Source organism: Heptranchias perlo, chromosome 26 (genome assembly GCF_035084215.1).
Source record: "Heptranchias perlo isolate sHepPer1 chromosome 26, sHepPer1.hap1, whole genome shotgun sequence".
Lineage (NCBI taxonomy): Eukaryota > Metazoa > Chordata > Chondrichthyes > Hexanchiformes > Hexanchidae > Heptranchias > Heptranchias perlo.
Genome location: NC_090350.1, coordinates 38,159,770 through 38,177,021, shown reverse-complemented (window position 1 = coordinate 38,177,021; position 17,252 = coordinate 38,159,770). Strand labels below are relative to the sequence as shown.

Below are 17,252 nucleotides of genomic sequence, written 5' to 3'. Positions count from 1 at the left end.
GCATATGCTACAAAACCTTCACTGCTACTTCCTTAAAATAGTACTTGAGCAGAGAGATGCATTTTACCACTGCCACTGTACAGACCCTTAAAATGTTTTGTTGCTCGCAGGTTCATTCAGCTTAAATTGGAACGAGCTACCCCTGCTGAAAGGCAGCTGGTTTTCAATGAAATTCTACAGGCAGCCTATCAACTGATGGTGGATGTTTTTGGAAACTATGTAATTCAGAAATTCTTTGAGGTAAGTAGCAAATTTGTTTTTTTTTTAAACTCGGCTTGATATAACACTTTTGTCAAAACCAGGCAGGCTGTGGGTTGGAGACAAGGCAAGGTGGGATCTTAGCTTGAGTTTCAATCTGTGCCATTCAGTGACAACCTTACTAACTAATGCCTCCACATTAGGGAAACTAAAATTAGTAGAATAAATGAAACACATTGTAGAAATTTCTGGAAAAAGATGGATTTCCAGATTGGTGGCTATCTTTCTGTTGAAGCTTCAAGTGAACATTCTGTGGATTATAGTAGTATCTCTGCTGGGAATCTCTCTGATCTTTAGAATATGAAATACAACATGTTGATTTGTTTTTTCTTCCCTCTCTTTTCTTACTTACTTTCCCCCTTGTGGAGTATAGGCAGCTTCTGGTACCTCACAGCCCAACCCTGATCCTATCCACACACACACATTTTCCAGGAGGAAAACTGCCTAATGATCAAGAGCAGGAACCCCGATAGATTTTTTTTGTTTCCTTTCCTAACTCGGTTGAGGAAAAAAGCTGTAGCATGCCTTCCAGAGCTCTGTGGCTGAAATCAGCTAATTCAATCACAGAGCGCGAATTGAACCTGGGAACTTCCTGATTTACGTGGCTCTGCTACGGACCAGCTGAGCTACCAGGGGAGCATTGCAGATCTATCTTTTTTTCAATAACGCGTTAATGTTGCTGCATCAATTCCTTGGTCTGAAATACAGGATGATCAGACCATGGGTCCGACCTGGTTTCACTCAATTTTCTATTGGAGGTTTCAACAAGTTTTACTATGTAAGGATATACGTGTAATATATAGATGGCCGTATGGCTAAATTTGTTCTTGTAAAACTTCTGTCCTCTCTAGTTTGGAAGCTTGGATCAGAAGCTGGCGTTAGCTCAACGTATCCGTGGACACGTTCTCTCGTTGGCACTGCAGATGTACGGCTGTCGTGTGATACAGAAGGCTCTGGAATCTATTCCCCCAGACCAGCAAATCATTGTAAGATTGAAATTGTAACGTGAATGTTTGATCTAAGTATTTTAGGCATGTTAAAGTGGAGATTTTCTACTCGGGCGCATGCTGGAAACAAATATATGGGGAAATTCACACGGGGTGTCTGCAATTTCCTGAGTGCGCCAAAATGGAAAACCTCCCCTCTATACAGTTTACTAAGCTGATTAGTATAGCATTTTTTTTTCTGATTCTGAGGCAACACCGTTCATTGTATAATCAGGTTAGGAGCAAGTCAAAATTCATGTGTGTTCACTTAATTTCAAATATCTAAATAGTTTTTATTCTTTAGAACTTTCCACTTCAAACTTAATTCAGTTATCTGTATCTCTGTTGTTCTGTAATCCAGCCAGGAAATCGTAGGGGACAGTTTTCCAGAAGCTACCTATCCAGAACACCCACACCCTTGACCCTAGAGTGGCCTGCCTTGCCACTGCTCCTTTTCCCCCACACTACCCCTAACCCTGGGCCACCTTCAATTCTTTTTATATTATCTGTGTATGCCGAGTGTTGTGTTTTTGTAATGGTCAGATTTTAAAATTGCAACTGCTCCCTTGGCAGCCTCGGGCAGGAGTGTCTGAGCTATCTGTCATTGTACGCGGCAGGGTACATATTGTGAAGTCTCGGTGGGCCACGTATAAAGATAAATCCACTTTGCTACCAGTTTGCTTAGATCTCAAGTTCCAGGCGCAACCTGGTGTTCAGATTTAGCATTTATCCACCAGTGAGGCAATTGCTAAAATCCTCTAAACCCCATAAAATTTAACAGGACAGGCAAATAAGAAACATAAGCGCAAATAGGACTGAGTTGCCTGAATTTTGTGGGCTGTACTCCCAGGGTTTGGTGGCTGCAGTTTGGACTCTGCTGGCCTGGTGGGGTACAGCACTGCCCAGTACATCAGTAAGTCATCCAGATTTGCGGGTCCCGGGCTTCGTCCTTAGTTTGTTCCACATTAGCTGGTGAGAGCAGCATTTGGGGTGCCATGCTAGGGCTGGGCATGAGGAAAACTCATGCATTGTACATTAATTCCTGCTAGAAAGAGCATGTGAGGACGTCGAGTGTGATGTGCTGCACTGTTAAATGGCTTTCCAACACTCAATGTCTGCTCTCGTGTGGAGTAGCCACTTGGGTGAGGCACTGAAGTGTTTCAGTATCTATGGAATCGTTCTCCAGAAAATGTCACTCATCTTCAGCAGACAAGGGAAGAAAATGGTAATGACATTAAAAAAGTAGAAGTCCAAAATATCACGAATATATTCTAACATCTTTAACCAGAAGAATTAAAGTGTACTTTCATTGGATCTGGTTGCTGATAAATCTGACCTTTTTAGTTTGGAGCCATATTTAGGTGTTTGAACTCCTATTTCAGAATATCAGATACTTTTCAAAAATTTATTACGGTAATACTTAGTTACAGAAGAACCTCAGATTCTCTCCCATGAATTGCTCCTTTAATTTGGCATCTACCACACATACTTCCTTATCTCAATCCACTCTTAATCTTTTACCCACAGTGTTCTTTATTGTCATTGCCAAGCCCCCTAGGGTCAGAACACAGTAGCTAGACTTTCCTTTCATAACTCTGAGCAGCCATTTCTCAGAAATTACTGCCTCCTTGGCTAATCTAGTATTAAGCATATGATACAGCTGTAAGCTTTTTTAAACATGTAAATATAAAATCTATATTATCTGTGGAGTGAATAGAGGTAATTTAGAGCTGTTACTTTTAATCTTGTCAGCTCAACACGAGCTTCCTATTCATTTTATGAGACTGCCTCCCGTGTGCTTAAAATTTTTTACATTTTTAACCTCCATTCTTTGTGATTTCTGGTTATCTGATCTTCTGTTTCCCATGCTAAATGCCAGGAATTCATTTTCTTTAGATGTAGCAGTTCCATATTTCAGATGGCTCTTCGTTTGTCCTTGTAATCCTGTTTGCTTTGGGCTAACAGTGCCATCTTATCTATATACTTTATGATGCCTAGGCTGGCAAGGGCTCTCATTGATTACCTGTTCCAAATTTAATTTTTATCCTTCTTTCTTGTCTCCTGGAGACTTTGATTCTTGTGCTGCGCGCACAGCCACTGTGCCATTACGACTTCCACATAAAATGATGTAACTCAGTTGGAGGCCATTCAGTCCACCATGCCTGTGCCAGCCCTTTGGTAGAGCTATCCAATTAGTCCTACTCCCCTGATCTTTCCCCATAACCTGGCAAATTTCTTCCTATCAAGTACTTACCCAATTCCCTTTTGAAAGCTGCTATTGAATCTGCTTCCACCACCCTTTTCAGGCAGTGCATCCCAGATCACAACAACTCGCGTAAACAAAAATTTCCTCATGTCGCCTCTGGTTCTTTTGCAAATCATCTTAAATTCTCTGTCCTCATGCCTCAGTAACACATCTCTCCCAGTGCAGCTTATAATTCATTCAGCAGCAAATGCCTTTTAAAGTGCAACTTACATCTATTTTGCCTTTGTTTATTTTGAAAGACCTTTCAACTTATTGTTAAAGATTTAAAATTATCAGGCCATTTTCTACAATGTAATTTTATTAATTTAATTTAGTTTTCTGGCTACAGTTGAATCTATTTGACATTTATTTTAACCAGCATTCACATTTATTTCTAAACAGCATGTACTTTATTCTCCAGAATGGTGGTAAATATAGCACCATAATATATTCTTCTCCTCCTTATGAAAGAATGTTTCCTTTGACTTATTGTGAGCTTTGCCTGGGGAGGGCTGTAAGTTTGTATTAAATATTTGGAAATATTGACTTCAGTATATATAATCCTTTAAATTTGCATTCAGCAAATGAGAGCTACAGAATGCACATTTCACAACCCTGAATGTGCTTCATATATTACTTACTATATGGGGCTGATTTCATCAGTTTAAAATGACCTAGTCTTGAAGGCAGACTTTCAGCAAGGAATGGCATGTTAAAAGATCTATAAAACTGCTCAAAAAATAAGAAAATATCTGTATAATTTCTGTGTGTGAGAGATAATGAGTTGGGTCATTGACTTAATCCAGCAGAGAATGTTTTTGACTTAGTGTTACCGTTATCAATGTTATTTTCTGCATCTTCCCTGCGGTATACAGAATGAAATGGTGAAGGAGCTTGATGGGCATGTCCTGAAATGCGTCAAAGATCAGAATGGGAACCACGTGGTACAGAAGTGCATTGAATGTGTACAGCCACAGTCTCTGCAGTTCATCATTGATGCTTTCCAGGGACAGGTATGACCTAATGAGAAACTGATTGCGTTTTGTATTTTGTGGCTAATTTTGTTCTTCCCTCTGCTGACAGCATTTACATTGACTCCTGCCGGGCTGTGGTACTGCAGGCATCCTCTGGCACCTCAACCAAGTGACCATTCTTTGTGTGTGAACCTAGATAGAGAGTGTCATTGTGCTGTTCAACTATGGGGGGCATCACAGGTGAGCCTGATATTGTCCTCGCCCAACACTGGCAATCAGGAATGGGAACCCTTGGGCGATGAGGCTAGTTGTAATGCCCTTATTCCCACTACAGCTAAGGCCAACTCACTCGGTACAGGCTAAGAATCAAACCTTCTCGGCTGGCTCAGTTACGCACTGGTTTCACCAACCAAAACATCAGTAGAGCTCCGGTTCCATTTTCTAACGAGAGATAGTATACATAGGAAGGTTCCAAGTAATATGTTACAATGTATAATACAACATAAAAGCAAATAGTTACGGTATAAATTCTAATGATCCTTCAGATGTACTCTCAGAATAGCATTCATTTTTGCCAGCCATTACAGAGCTGTGTGACACTGATTTAATAGTGTGGTCAGAAAAAGAGACTTCTTGTATAACCCTGTGTAGTGATGGTATGTATAAATGAACTTTATGAAATTGGACAGTTTCACCACACTCTGTTAATGAGGTTTTTTCCAGTATACAGTGAGCATTATTATGCATCCCTTTTTGGAGCAATGTTAAGTGCGTGTAGTAATTGGGAATTAACAAACAAGGGACTCTTTCTGGTAGGATATTCAACAATGTGGCTTTGTATCTTAAGTTGCAAGATGGTGACTAGTGCAAGACATCGTAGACCCACATATTTATTAGTAAAATAGATGAGTGAAGGATTAGTGGGATAGATACGATCAATGTGTATGATCTAAAGGTGGCCTTTTGAGAAAGGTGAGACATTCAAGCTGTGGAGATGTTTGAGAGCCACGAAACTGATCCCTGGTGCTAGAGGACTGATCAGCAAAGACTGGAGAAATTTGGGCAATTTATTCTTGAAAGGAGATGACTGAGAGATGATGTTAAGGTATGTAAGACAATTAAATGGTAGGAAACACTACTTCAAAGGTTCAAATTAGGAAAAGGCAAAATAGGAAAATTGGTGTTGGAAAGTTCTTCACACACAGTGATCAATACATAAAATGGACTTCTGGTAGGGTAATTGAGGCAACCCATTGGAATCACTTAAGCAGTGAGATACTATGATCGGACTATAAGGCCTTTCTGAATAGGTTGCCATCTTATGGTAATGCACAAAATAAAGATTTTTGATACGTAATAAATTTACTCTGTGTGTCATGCGATAAACACTTTGCCCCTTTAAAACCTGTTGCTGAGCTGTTTGATATTGTCCTATAGGTGTTTGCCCTATCGACTCATCCATATGGCTGTCGTGTTATCCAGCGGATCTTGGAGCATTGCATGCCAGAGCAGACCCTGCCTATTCTGGAGGAGCTACATCAGCATACAGAGCAATTAGTTCAGGTATGTGCCCTCATTCACGCTAAGACTAAGGCAGCTGGCTGTGTATGTTGCTATAATTCTGCACGCGGCGGGGGGGCGATAAGAAGCAAGGCTTAACACCGAGTGGTGTGCTTCCTAATTGAAGTGTCCCAGATGGACAGTGACATCTGGCCCACTTTGAAATGCAGCAGCCATATTGGACAGTGGCTCTAAACTCTGACTTGTACTATCAGACTACTTGCTGACCTAAGATTCGATTCTGATATGCTTGGTTTTCAATTGAAGAGTATTGATACTTTGACAAGGGAGCTCTCTTTTATGCGGGGTAGCTCCAGGTTCACATAATCAATCACATGTAGGTTGATAAGTTTTCTGATTATTTGATCATTTTAATCAAACATTTGATTTTTGCCCCCCTTCCCCAAGTCTCTTCATGTTTTGCTGACTGCATTAGCAGGTTTCAACTTCTTGAAACTTTTTTTTTGCTCCTGCTCTCTCTGCCAATTTTTCTTGCATCTCCTCCTTTCCTAAATGCATCGATCGACTCATTGACTGGCTACCTTTGGGTGGTGCGTCCCAGCAGTTGTTCATGCATGAGACCAGGCAGCGAGCATCAGCAGGCCACCTGTCCACGGGACTCGCCACCTGCCTTACATCAGTTCAAGTGTAACAGACCAAGAATCAAACCTTCTGCACTGAATGGCTTTGTGTTGTATCATGCAGTGTGTTTACCCATTACGCCATTGGTTCAAAGTCATATTTTGTGCTGAAAGAAATTTGAATCATCCAATAATTTGAATAAGCAATGGAAAGAAAGATTTAACATTTATATTGCGCCTTTCACGACTCAGGAAGTCCCGATGGGCTTTACAGCCAGTGAAGTACTTTGAATTGTAGTCATTGTTGTAATGTAAAAGATTTGAGTACAGTAAGGTCCCACAATTAACAATGAGATAATGACCAGTGATGTTGGCTGAGGGATAAATATTGGCCTGGGCGCTGGGGGATCTCCCCATCTCAAAATAATGCCATGGGGTCTTTTATGTCCACATGAGAGGGCAGACGGGGTCTCGGTTTAATGCCTCAGCTGAAAGACGACACCTCCGACAGTGCAGCACCTCCCTCAGTACTGCACTGAAGTGTCAACCTAGATTATGTGCTTAAGGCTCAGGAGTGGGGCTTGAACCCACAAGCTTCTGAATCGGAGGAGAGAGTGTTACTGCTGTGCCAAGGCTGACCGTAGAAGACAGTAGAATTTAGCGCAAAAAATTTGAAACAAGTGACTTTGAATAATGAGTACACGGTAATTCTTGAATGTGCGTCTGTGATTTTATACAACGTTGACTTTTTTGAAAAATTTCTGTCACTACTTTGTACATTTTTTGTAAGCAAAATGTTATTTTTTTTAAATATTCGTTCATGGGATGTGGGCGTCGCTGGCGAGGCTGGCATTTATTGCCCATCCCTAATTGCCCTTGAGAAGGTGGTGGTGAGCCACCTTCTTGAACCGCTGCAGTCCGTGTGGTGAAGGTTCTCCCACAGTGCTGTTAGGAAGGGAGTTCCAGGATTTTGACCCAACAACGATGAAGGAATGGTGATATATTTCCAAGTTGGGATGGTGTGTGACTTGGAGGGGAACGTGCAGGTGGTGGTGTTCCCATGTGCCTGCTGCTCTTGTCCTAGGTGGTAAAGGTCGCGGGTTTGGGAGTTGCTGTCGAAGAAGCCTTGGCAAGTTGCTGCAGTGCATCCTGTGGATGGTACACACTGCAGCCACTGTGCACTGGTGGTGAAGGGAGTGAATGTTTAGGTTGGTGGATGGGGTGCCAATCAAGCGGGCTGCTTTGTCCTGGATGGTGTCGAGCTTCTTGAGTGTTGTTGGAGCTGCACTCATCCTGGCATGTGGAGAGTATTCCATCACACTCCTGAATTGTGCCTTGTGGATGGTGGAAAGGCTTTTGGGAGTCACGAGGTGAGTCACTCGCAATGTTATATTTTGTTTTGAAATATTTGGGGGTGGGAATGAATAACATCAATGATAGAAAAATCTGGGCCACTAAGGTGAATTCAGCATATTCTCATATCAAACACATCTCCATCTCTTCTCCTTCCCCTTCTCTCTCTAGCAATGTTACTAGGAATTTTATTCCTGCACTGTATTTGAACCTGTGATGCACCGATTTGTAGTGTCACAGGCCAAGCAACGGTGCTATAGTAAATGCTTGTGATAACTGGAGCTTCTCAGCAGCGTTAGACACTGAGCTGTTCTTTTAAGGACAAGTGACAATGGCATTAGATACAGCAACCCTTAGGTGCTGCTATTAGACGTAAATGTTTTGAGGATTGTTGACTTACGGTACTGTGAGGACATTTCGGTTGTCTCTGCTGATACAGGATAAGTAATATTTAAGTTACCATAAAGTTGCATGGCTGTCTTATGATTTTAAATTCTTCTTCCTCCCCCTGCTCCTTCACAGAGCAGCAAAGACAATGATGTTGTTCTCATGCAAGCATCTTCATCTCTCGCTCCCGCTTTGCATATAAACTCAATGAAGGAGAGGTGCCATGGAATGCCAATTCCATCAAAGGAGAGATTCATATCTGCTACACCATAACTTTTTAAAGTAGCCTAAAAATGCTTTTTTAAAAATTCGTTCATGGGATGTGGGCGTCGCTGGCAAGGCCAGCATTTATTGCCCATCCCTAATTGCCCTTGAGAAGGTGGTGGGGAGCAGCCTTCTTGAACCGCTGCAGTCCGTGTGGTGAAGGTTCTCCCACAGTGCTGTTAGGTAGGGAGTTCCAGGATTTTGACCCAGCGACGATGAAGGAACGGCGATATATTTCCAAGTCGGGATGGTGTGTGACTTGGAGGGGAACTTGCAGGTGGTGTTGTTCCCATGCACCTGCTGCCCTTGTCCTTCTAGTTGGTAGAGGTTGCGGGTTTGGGAGGTGCTGCCGAAGAAGCCTTGGCGAGTTGCTGCAGCGCATCCTGTAGATGGTACACACTGCAGCCACGGTGCGCCGCTTAACTAGTGTCAGCAAAAATATCAGTTATCCTGTGTGTATGAGAAACTGGATACTGATCCATTTCACAATCAGAGCATTGGGAGCATAGATTTCCTCTAAATAATTCTTGTTTGGACTTCCAGCAAGCTTGATGAATGGTTTTCCCTCTTTTTATGCATGTTCACAGCAGCAACCACCAGTGCTGCAAGCCTTGTGCCTGCAAACATTCTGAACTTGAACAGAAACTTTTCTCCTTAGTGTAGAAATATTTGATCAGGCTTTTAGAATTGAGATGGAACTTTCTCTCATTAAGTGTAGCTGTTTGTTGTTTTTTTTACATGATCAGGAAGCCACCTGCATGCACCTTTACTTGTCCATAAGTTGCAATTATTAGCCTCGATAATTTTTTGGGCAAATTCGTTTCTCCTTTGTCCTTGCACTATACACAGTTCCAAAGATTTGGGGTAGAGAATGTTCCCAGACCCCCACCAACACTGTCTACCAATAACAGACAAACGTGTAATTTTTCCTCATTGCCCATGCAGCAGTGATCAGCCTCCGCTTGCTGTCTCCTTTCAGTGGCACGACACAAATCAGAATACTAAGCAAGTGTCTATTTGGTGACCTTTGAGACTGCATTAGGTTTTGCAAGGTGGGGCGGGGGGGAGGAACGGTGGGGGAATACTGGTTTGTGGCTGGGATTCCCCCCCCGTGCCAGATTCATAAGGTATGGTAATCAATCACATGGAAATAGAAAGGCAAATCATCTTAGCTTGTTTTTACGCGCTTCCCCGTGGTTTGTTTCTAAAGACCCGGAGCATTTGCCTGCCTTTTTTTTCTGCGCCCGGTCAATAAATGGAAAATGGCAATAAGTGAGCAGTTATTTTAACTGAGGCTCCAATTAGCCTGGTCTCTCGGACACTGATTGTGTAATTAGCGTGGGATGATGCCAGTTTAATTTCTTCATCATTATGGATTTGTTACTTCCCAAATGTTCAGGACCAGTACAAAATGCACATTTTAAAAACGTTCTTGCAAGCATCATCATTGTGCCAATCTAATTTGCACCCACAGAAAGCATTAAAGTGCCTGGGATGATGACAATTACGGGTCCAGTGTTAATTGAACCTATTCACTTCATGTCCTCACAGGATCAGTATGGGAATTATGTCATTCAACATGTCCTGGAACACGGCCGCCCTGAGGATAAAAGCAAGATTGTGTCCGAAATCAGGGGAAATGTCTTGGCGTTGAGCCAGCACAAGTTTGCCAGGTATAACTTCTGACATTTTGGTTGTCCCTCCTGATACAGGATTAATTTAACTTGGAATCAGGGCTGCTCACTTTCCAGCAGTCTGGTCTATTGTACAGCGGGACTGATCTTCCATTTAATCAGGGCCACTGGTTTACAGTTTACAAGTTAAATCCTGTTTTTATTACTAAGAATTTCAGGATTTTTACTTGTGTTTTGGAGATGGCATTCCATCTGCTTTTCACTGCAAGTGAAAACTAATAGGCTGGCATCTAATTCTTTTCTATTCAAGCTAGACAATTTATCTACACCTTTTGAGTTCAATTTTGGTCATTGAAATTCTGATCAATTTCTTCTCTCCTGTTCTGTCCTCAATTTTGGTAGAAATCTCTGTACATGTAGTACATCATTGTTCAGTGTAACAGTTGAATAGGGTTGTAATTAATTTTTCTGAAGCACTAAGACTTTGTTCTGAAACCTAAAGCTAGAATGTAATTCTCTGACTGTGGGTTTTCTATCAGTTTCCTCTTCTTGCAGTGCTCCTTCCCATACCCCCATTAACTGTAAGTGGCTCATTTTAAATGCACATGGTTAGCTAACTAACTTCCACTGCCAACTTCAGTTTTGATACAGAATAGTGAAGTTTTAAAGCTGTAACTACTTAATTACGGCCTTACTTTGGGCTGCATCACTATACAAATTTACAGTGAAATTTCAATTCTTGGCAGTAGGGAGATTACTTTCATTATGAAGGGTGCTCTTTCTCTTCCTCCTTTCCCCCCCCCCCCCCTCCCCTCAACCCACCTGAAGTTTGTTTTACAAATTCTCCAAACTGTTGAGAGATGTGACTTTATCAGCAACCAGCAAACTCTGGGGAAACCAATCTCAGCACTGCAAAATGTCCCCAGAAAAATGTAGACTTGCTGGGAGCTATCTAGTTACCACTCAGTACTGTCCCATATTTATTTTAGTTGCTTTGGAGTTTCTTTGTCAGCGAGAAAAAATTTTGTTTTTAATTGAAACTCTGAGGGTAATTCTTGGCGTTGACGGTACTTTGACCTCTTCCCTCCAGTGGCAGTCCTCCTCAGTGGTACACGAGAGACTGGACTGGCCAGATGTCACCATCACGGACTCCTCTTTGTTTTGCAGCAATGTCGTTGAGAAATGTGTGACCCATGCCTCTCGTGCTGAGCGAGCTCTGCTGATTGATGAAGTGTGCAGTATTAACGATGGTCCTCACAGTGCCTTATACACTATGATGAAGGATCAGTATGCAAACTACGTAGTACAGAAGATGATTGACGTGGCAGAACCAGCCCAACGCAAGATTGTGATGCACAAGGTAGGTTTGATTCCAGTTTAAGATGTGCTTTTGACTTGCATTGAATTGCTGGAATTGTGTATTTCTAAATTGCCAGAGGTTCAAGAGAAGAACAAATTATAACGCTTTCCTTCTACTAAATGTGCTTTTAATGGAATATTTTTTATTTCTGTATGTAAAATATGAAAACTAAAATATACAAGCATTAATTCGTTTAGCATTATATGAACACTTCAAGGACAAGAAGTTAGTGATTTTCCAAAATCTGAAAAATCTCCAGTGCATGCCAATAAAAACTGATTCCTCTGCTACTTTTATACAAGTAAATATACAACTAGAAGTTAACAGTCACGAAAGAATGCAGTGTAGCTTTGGGCTGAGTGTGTAAGAGTATCTTCCTGTTCGTTTAGGGGGAATGTTATTCTCCGTGGCTTGTGGTTCTAGTGTCATGTTGTATTTCTGATGGCAAAAGCTGCAGATCTTGAACACTGCAATGTGAAATTGTCTGAACTGGCAGTCTTGCTTCTTCAGCTGCACTTACGTGTCACACTAATTCATATACCGCAGTGTAATCATACTCTTGTCTATGAATTTGAGATTGTTTGTTTTTAGAATGAGGGAAAATGGCATGAACACAGTAGAATGGTGGCAATCTAATCTTCTACGGTAATATTTTTTCTGAAGTGTTTAGTGGATTGTAGGTTTTTATTTCAAAGAAAGGAAGGACTTGCATTTATATAGTGCCTTTCACATCCTTTCGATGTCCCAAAGCACTACATGGATTACTTTTACAATGTAATCACTGTTATGTAGGCAAATGTGGCAGTCAGTCTGCGTGCAACTAAGTCCCATAAACAGCGATGAATTCAATACCCAGTTAATCTGTTTATGTGGTGTTGGTTGAGGGATAAATTTTGGCCAGGACACTGGGAGAACTTCTCTGCTCTTTGAATCATGTCGTACGATCTTTTACATGCTGAACAGTCAAGCAGTGTCTCAACGGAAGATGGCACCTCTGACAATGCAATACTCCTCCGTGATGCACTGAAATATCAGCCTAGATAATGTGCTTAACTCACTGGGTAGGGTTTGATCGCAGAGTTGAGTGCTACCTCTGAGCCGAGCTGACACTATATCAGTTAGTGTGCCATTACTCATCGACTTTAGCATTGCAGCTGGTAGTTTCAACCCTGAATTGCAGATCTCTGACGCAGTATGAATGCAATATTCAGCTGTTCCTGCAAACCCTCCTCTCCTATCGAGGGTAGCGATGATGTCAGAATGTCTCAGCTTCAGAAAGAAAGTGAGAATGAGTTTAGAAAAGCCAGTAAAATTTGATTCCAAACCTGCGGTGAACACAAGTGATTCTCTGCTTGCTGTGTGCGGTGTACATTCTAAATAAACGTTCTTGCTTACAAGTCAATCGCACAGGTGACCAGTTGCAGTTTTCAGATGAAGCATTGCTCGAGGGCAGGAGATAAAGGAACCAAGACGCACAAACATAATTCAGTCCCCATTCTAAAATCATACATTGTCGTTTTTAAAAAATATATACCGTTATTATAAATTCCTTTCTCCACATTTATGATGGAGAATGTCTATGGAACTATGTAAACACTATTAATTACACCCTTCTGCCAATGGTGGGGTTGCAACACCTTCACATGGAGAGGGTGTCTTTATAACATGAATTTTACATCGGTGGTTTTCATTATCAATGTGGAGATAGGGATTAATGATGGGGAAAAATTGGCAGGTAGTGTGCCCAGATGTAAGATTTTTATGTATTACTAAATGAGATAAAACACATTTTCTGTTAAGTGAATCCTTCCAGCACTGCTGGCTGAGAGTGGCCATTATTGCACATATTCCTGTGTCTTTTTTGCTAATCTTTTACTGAAAACATTGATACTTGCTGATGTATAGCTGCACCTAACTTTGAATCTCTTGATGGAGGAAATGTTATTTAAAACTAAAATGCCAATGCTCCTAATTTCTGAAACTGTTTTCTGAGCCAGTCAGGGAGCCTTCAGTCACTAAAATTTACTGTAAAATGTCCCTGTTCATGAACTGGTGGCTGTTAATTTACAAGTATAACAGGGTGTTATAACAGGTCTGTATATGATGAGATTAGCAATAATGTAGATTGTCAGTCACCCTCTGTTACCTTGTCCAGGTGGCCCATTCTTCATATGTGAGCAAAGGATGATCCTGAGCAGGGGTCTCTGATCAGCAATCAGGAGAGGGATCTTTGGCCGTGTACTCCTTCCTCCCTCATGCCAATTGTAGCATCTTCAGTGCCGTCCTGGTTGAGATCAGCTATCTCAGCACTGATTGGGGGTCTGCTGTGGGAACTTCATGGCTCAACGACTCATTGTTTTAACCAAGTGAGCCATCATGGAAGCTATTTTTACAATTTAATACAGCAGAAAAATTTTAGATAGTTTCAGCCTATTATGGCCATTTAGACGTGTGTTTTTCAGTGCTTTGCTATGTTTCACAGCAGTCAAACTATTTTAAAAAAGATATTCCATTGTGTATTTTATGTTTACTGACGATGACCTAAGAAGTAAGCTTGGAAAGTTGGCACTGTATTGAGTACTTCGGGCAATCTTAACAGCTGGTTACTATTTACTAATGACTAGTAAATTGCCTTTGGCATTGCTGTGATCAATTGATGAATAGGCTTTTTTATACGCACGGTGATTGAATTGGAAGACACTGTTCAGGAGCTCACTCCACATAGCCACCCAGTGGTCAGAGCTGGCAACTATACTGTGACCGTTGACCTAACAGATTGAATGTGGATTGCTGTGCCAACATTTCCCCAATACTAATGTTGACAGAAAATCATGGCCAAAAGTCATGATAAGTTAGCGCCCTATACAGGATTTTTCATAGCTTACAAGATGGTCCTTTAGTCAGACCAGTCAACGGCAGCAGTACCTCGAGAAGGAACTCTTATCCCGGTGGCGTTAGTAACTTGATTTTCAAAATCTCTTTCCAGATCAGACCTCACATTGCAACCCTTCGCAAGTACACCTATGGAAAGCACATCTTGGCCAAACTTGAAAAATATTACATGAAGAACGGAGTGGACCTGGGCCCAATTGGTGGGCCACCCAACGGAATGCTGTAAATGTGAATTTCTTAAGCAGAATAACTCCTCCCCGACTCCCTTTCCTGGGGGACTAAAAACGTGATTGACTGACGTGACAACCAGCAGCCTAATCCTCCACCCCTGCAGGCTCTTAACAAAAACACCTTGGTTTTAGGTTGCCATAACACGCTCGCAAAAAGCAAACCAATTTAGTTTCTTCGGTGAAAGCAATTATAAATTTTATTTTAAGCCTGTTATGTATATATATATATGATGCTTAGCAATTCCCAAAGTCCTATTTTTTCCAGGAGATGTTCACACTTTTTTTGGTTAATTTTTTTAGAAATGATCACTGCCCTGCTTTTTTACCTGTCTCAGTGATGTATAGAAATAGTTGTACATAAGGTTTAAGATAAAAAAAAAGTACATGTGATACACCAAAATTGTGATATTTTTGTCACCCCCTTATATGTACAAAAAATAGAAAAGTTCAGGGTGTTTTGGTGAAATCTGCTTGTGTTACATGCAGATTCAGCTCTAATATACTCCTGCTGTGACAGTAAGATATGCAAGAAATTGAAATCCACTTGTAATTATCTTTTTCATTACGGACATGAGCTTTTCTTGGCAATTATTTGGCAAATTTATATTTAAACCAGTTACACAGGTTTTCAAACATATAACAAGTAACTTTAAATTGAAAGTTATTTTGTAAAAAAAATATTAAATGGGCACTTATAGTGTCTTTTTTTTCGTAATTTCCCTTAACCTGTAGGTGTTTTTAAATCTGAATACCTGCTCTGTTTTTATGATTTGCATGACTGCCCCTTCCCCCAGCCTCCCTGCCTTCCGACCGTTCGAATTCCAGATGTGCTATTTGGTTCTCTTTCATGTTGAATTCAACCATGGAACAGAATTTCTGTTTGTGCGCACCTTTCTGGAACTTTGTGCACTAGGGTGTGCGGCTTGCCTCCTATTCCCTCAATGGGTAGGTGTGCAAAAAAACAAAACATATTAAAGAAAAAACGAACACGCCAAGGCGGCTGAATTTTTTTGCAGATGTTCAGCATGAGGAAGACAGCGAAAAAGAAATGAAATCCAACCAAACGTTTGGTCTTGCTTATAAATATGTAGTGTATAATTGTTGTAGACTTTGCATATATATTTGTAGTTTTTTTTTCCTTTTTTGGCAATTTGATGTCTATCTGTATCTAAAATGTACCCTAGTAGTGGAGCATAATTTGACTGTACAATTGTACATTTGTAAACCTCTATAATGTAAATGTGGAAAGTTTGAACCAACTTTAACCCTTTGAAAACAAAAAAGACAAAATGTGCATTTCAGTGTATATTCACATTTTTTTTCCTTTTGTCGTTAGCATATAGTATTGTACAATGTAAATTTCAATCAGAAGTAAATTTTTGAAGGAAAATGTTCTATCTTTATACAGCTTAGGGAATGTAAAACACTTGCTTTCTTTTTAACCTGTCACTCGATGGAACAGTAGTCTCCTTTATAAATGTTGTGGAAAATTAATATTCTGTTCACCTAGAACTTTTACAAATATTGTAATGTTTTTTTTGTTGTGACAGTAGAACAAATTGTGCATAGCAACAGAAACCCTAGTTACCATGGAAACGAAACTTCCTGTTCATCTTGTAAAGTGTGGACTACCCTTTTTGTACAGAAGATACCTGTATTTTGCATTTTTTGTCTACTTGTAAGTGAATGTATGATACTGTCAATTTTCTTGGTTTGAATATAGAAATGTAACACTACATTCATGATGTACATTTACAGAAAGCCTTGTGTATATTTCCAGAAGAACTTTTGCAAGTACACCTGTAACCATATGTGTATAATTAACAAACCTGTGTATGCTTGGCCTCTGCAAATATTTTTTGTAACTTTTTTCTTGTGTAGATTGTCTCTAAAAAAAAACAATGCGTGCTCTTTATTTTGAAAAAAAAACAGTACTTTAAAATCTGTACTTGTGTTTTAAAAAAAACTCTGGGTGGTTTGGTTAGACATTTTTGGAAAACATCATTAAAAGAGCTAGTAATTCAATCGTTTCCATGGTAGCTATTTTATACGTAACATTACTTGCAACATTTTAGGATGTTGGGATTTTCTGTGTAATTACACCCTTTTTTAAAAAAAAAAGTTTTTCTCTCCTACCACCAAGAGGTGGTGATAACTTACCCTGGGGTACAGTTCCATGAGCACCCTCATTCCTCTGGCACCCCACCATTCATGTGTGAGCCTGGCAACTATTGGCAGAGCAATCGACTGGGGCGAGTTCTCGCCAGATGGCCACACACAGTTCGCAGCCTGCGGTCACTGGATTGCAGCAGCAACCCTGATCGATGTTCTACTTATCTGCAGAGGAGTGCAGTGTAATCACATTGCACCCAACAGCTACCCTGGCTGAGATCAAGTTAACTCAGCAAAGGTCAGGGATCAAGCCCTAGGGGTGTATGCTGAGTACTATAACTGGGTTGCAGGCTTTCACCGTGGATTAATGATACCTGGGTAATTCTGTAGAGGGGAAACTTCAGGTTGTCTTCGGT

The 17,252-nt window shown here is 40.7% G+C and overlaps 1 protein-coding gene and 1 non-coding gene across 11 annotated transcripts in view; both read left to right on the top strand.

Annotated features, from left to right (window-relative positions):
* Positions 1-16,749, top strand: part of pum1 (pumilio RNA-binding family member 1) — a 122,603-nt gene extending 105,854 nt beyond the window's left edge. For all 10 annotated transcript variants that reach the window (XM_068006833.1, XM_068006834.1, XM_068006835.1 and 7 more), the window contains 7 exons: positions 111-240; positions 1,110-1,244; positions 4,365-4,502; positions 5,901-6,026; positions 10,160-10,281; positions 11,410-11,602; positions 14,589-16,749. In XM_068006833.1, the coding sequence (XP_067862934.1) occupies positions 111-240; positions 1,110-1,244; positions 4,365-4,502; positions 5,901-6,026; positions 10,160-10,281; positions 11,410-11,602; positions 14,589-14,720 (976 nt within the window). In that variant the 3' untranslated portion in view covers positions 14,721-16,749. The remainder of the gene's footprint in view (positions 1-110; positions 241-1,109; positions 1,245-4,364; positions 4,503-5,900; positions 6,027-10,159; positions 10,282-11,409; positions 11,603-14,588) is intronic.
* On the top strand, positions 8,152-8,291 carry LOC137343887 (small nucleolar RNA SNORA50). Its single transcript, XR_010967923.1, has one exon. It is a non-coding gene; the product is annotated as a small nucleolar RNA SNORA50 (small nucleolar RNA).
* Positions 16,750-17,252: the final 503 nt, after the last annotated feature.